General features: G+C 41.7%; 1 protein-coding gene across 1 annotated transcript in view; it reads left to right on the top strand.

Moving 5' to 3' along the window:
• Nucleotides 1-3,380, top strand: part of LOC137437109 (AP-1 complex subunit sigma-2) — a 13,855-nt gene extending 10,475 nt beyond the window's left edge. Inside the window, exons 5-6 of the mRNA XM_078786680.1 lie at nt 210-347; nt 2,744-3,380. Coding sequence (XP_078642806.1) covers nt 210-347; nt 2,744-2,794 — 189 coding nt within the window. The 3' untranslated portion in view covers nt 2,795-3,380. The remainder of the gene's footprint in view (nt 1-209; nt 348-2,743) is intronic.
• The last annotated feature ends 264 nt before the right edge of the window (nt 3,381-3,644 follow it).

Genomic DNA, 3,644 nt, shown 5'->3' with positions numbered 1-3,644 from the left:
CTCCCCTCTCTCTCTCTCCCCTCTCTCTCTCTCTCCCCTCTCTCTCTCTCTCCCCTCTCTCTCTCTCTCCCCCTCTCTCTCTCTCTCCCCTCTCTCTCTCTCTCCCCTCTCTCTCTCTCCCCTCTACATCTCATTTGCGTGTTCCTTCATGTAATCCAGCATCTCTTTCTTCAAATATCTGCCAATGATGTTGATTCATTGTCATGCAGGTGTGTGAGCTGGACATCATCTTTAACTTTGAGAAGGCTTACTTCATTTGGATGAGTTTTCTGCTTGGAGGAGAACTGCAGGAGACGTCAAAGAAAGATGTGCTCAAGGCGATTGAGCAAGCTGACCAACTCCAGGAGGTAATATATGCATTGGGATTGGCAATGATCGGGAAGGAAAAATGGAAACAAGTAATCGACCAACAGTGGTGCAAGAGAGCAGAAATGGAATACAGCCACTGTTCGACTTTCGGTCTTGTTTTTTTTTATACAGATTGAGTTTGTAACGGTTATTTGTGAACACCTGTATCATGAGAAAGGACCACCCCTATTTATGAAATCCATGCTGATATGCCATTTGCAATGCACAGATTCATAAGTTGTGGAGAACCCCATCTAATTGAGGTTCTTGCATGAGCTTGCAAACACATCACATGCATGTAGATGTGGGTATGTTTTGTGTTTAACCTGAATTTCAAGGACAGTAGTAGACAATGGACAAATCAACATTACCAAAATGGGTTGTGAACCTGGGATGAGCAGATGGCAATGTCCAAACAGGTCAACCCACAGTGATAAAAGCTAATACGAACTGGTTTCAAAAGGAGATGCATGCCTCGATCTTATGAATTGCCGATACATCTACTGGTACTGCTCATCTCAAGACATACAACGAGAGCTAAAACGAACACAATATCGTTAACAAGCATTGTAAAAGGAAAAGTATCTGCAAATACCTTTGTCTTGCCAGTGATGTACAAGGCCTTCTATTGGCCTTTGAGACTAATTTAAATACCTGAGCATCTTAAGGTTAATCTCTCATTCGAAATAAAATGTTTTTTTTTTATGGCCATTTTAACTTTTAGACGTTTGTTCACTGTTTGAGGGCCTTGCCACACGTTCAATCGTTGAAATATCCTATCCTGTTAGTCAAAGTGCTATATACAGTGATACCTTCCTTCAACAATAATTGTGCTGTAGTCATTGGTCTTGTTATTAAAAGTCTCCATTTAAAAATGATTTTGATTAGAAATCTACATATTGCTTCCACAAACATGACAATACTTAACCGCTGCTCTTACTTCCCCTCCCCTCCTCTCCTACTTTTCCATATTCCCTCTGCTATCCCCTCTACCTCCGGGCCTGGCCTTTTTCACTTATAATGCCTTTCTTCTTTTTATAGATCTTTATTTTTCTTTCAAGATGCCTTTCCATACAAATGTAATAGATAAAACCACCGTTTAGAGGCCATTTTTCCCCGCAAAGCGGGGGTTGGCCTTTTTCGGGGACCGTGGTAGTTGTTGTTTTTTGGTCCCCTTTTTGAAGCAATGTTTTACGGCCGGATGCCCTTCCTGACGCCAACCCTTTTTGCCGCCTTCAACTACAAACAGGGAATTACCAGTGAACTGGTACTCAATTAGCCGACCTCGGAAGGATGACAGGCTGAGTCAACCCCCTGGCATTAATTCGGCGATCGACCGAGATTCGAACCCAGGATCCTAGGATCCTAAGCCGGCACCCTAGCCGCGAGCCCAACACCAGGGATAAAAACAAATCTTCTTCAATGATTGGCATAGCTTCAATTGGCATAGCTTCCTTGTGATCTTAGAGTTTTTTTTATTTTGTCATTGTTTTGTCATTACAAACATAATTCCTTATTTTTCTTTATTTTAGCTCACCTGGACCTAATTCCGGGGAGCTTATGGGATGGCGCGTCAGTCAGTCAGTCTGTCTGTCTGTCAGTCTGTCTGTCTGTCAGTCCATCCATCCGTAAACACTTGCAACTTCTCTGAAACTGGTGATGGGATTGTGGCCAAACTTGGCTTAAATGATATTTGGTATGTTGGAACTCAAGATTGTCCATGGCATTGAAAAAAATCATGGTCTAATGGGGTCTACCGGGGGTAAAAGTGGGTCTGGGTTTGACCCCCAAAATAGAACTACACACACGATTTTGATGAAACTTGACTACAACCTTCATCCCCCGTGATGTACCAAAGTTTGTTCATGGCATTTAAAAAATCGAGGTCTATGGGGGCTCAAAGGTCCAGGTTTGACTCCCCCAAAATAAGTATTTGCTTTCTTCTCCGAAACCACACACGCAATTTTGATGAAACTTGACCACAACCTTCATCACCCCTTGACCGTGATGTACCAAACTTTGTTCATGGCATTAAAAACATTGAGGTCTAAGCTGGTCTATCGGGGGGTTTGAGCACCCCAAAATAGCTATTTGCTCTCTTTTCCGAAACTACACACACAATTTCGATGAAACTGGACTACAACCTTCATCACCCCAATGATGTACCAAAATGTGTTCACGGCATTTTTAAAAAATCAGGATCTAGGGTGTTTGCGAGGGGGTTTGAGTGACTGTTGCTCCTGATCCAGGTGAGCTTCAGGACCCGTGGTCCTATTTTTTATTCTGTGCTATGGTTTGAAGTTTAGTAAGCCACTGTTATTTGATTTTTCTTATGGTACATGTGGCTTTAACAATTTTTAATCTTTTGTTGACACACCTCCCCTTTCCTCCACAGGATAACGAAACAGCAACACGCAATGTGCTGGAGGAGATGGGGTTGACATAGTCTATTCCCTGTTTTTTGGGGGGAGGGGGGAGGCGGGGGGCGATGGTCTCACACTCGCTCTGTAATTGCACACCATTGTCCCACTTTACTTCCTTTTTAAAATCTATTCTCATCTTATTATCCCCACTGTCCATCTTCTTACAACCTACCCCGATAGCCCTCACGATAACCATTGATATGTCGTTTCACATTTTTGTGCTTGCTTAGAAACCATGACTTCACCATATATTGTGTACCACCGTGCGGGGTGGCTTTGCAGTGCTCAATCTGAATCAGTAGTCTTGCTGCCCAAGTTGGAATGCCAAGTCAAATCTTGATTGTTATGACAGTGTTAGCACGGCTGGTGAAGTCTGATTTGTCAATCCAGCCTTGCGTCGTATCGTATTAACTGTATTATGTATGTTATTCGTTGCCTTCAGAGAATCACATTAACTTTGCACTAATGATAGTTAATAGTTGTTATTATAAATAATGCATTTATGCAATTATTGTAGGAATCCAGTTCACTGAGAAAGCTGTCTGCAGCCAATGTTACTCATATTTTGTTCCTCCAATGAGCCTTAGCCAATAAAAGAAAGTTGATGAACATCGCTGCCAATTGCTAAACCCTGTTCGTTGTGAAGATGTGTCTATAGGAAGATCATAGCCATAAAATTTATTTGTTAGGGGCCATCTTCATATTACATATGTAAGAATAGTTGAACTTTTTACCAGCTTGGCAGTACATCTTTACCAATATGTTCTCCACCTTTTCAAATCCTATATTTCTTTTATTTTCCTTCCTATCCATTACCTCCATTCTTTTTCCCCCTTAGTTATTAGGTTATTTTGGAGTTTCTCTCTTAATAAC

The sequence above is a fragment of the Myxine glutinosa genome, chromosome 1, assembly GCF_964187855.1.
Source record: "Myxine glutinosa chromosome 1, kmMyxGlut1.1, whole genome shotgun sequence".
In the NCBI taxonomy this organism is placed as follows: domain Eukaryota; kingdom Metazoa; phylum Chordata; class Myxini; order Myxiniformes; family Myxinidae; genus Myxine; species Myxine glutinosa.
This window is presented reverse-complemented; position numbering and strand designations above follow the sequence as displayed.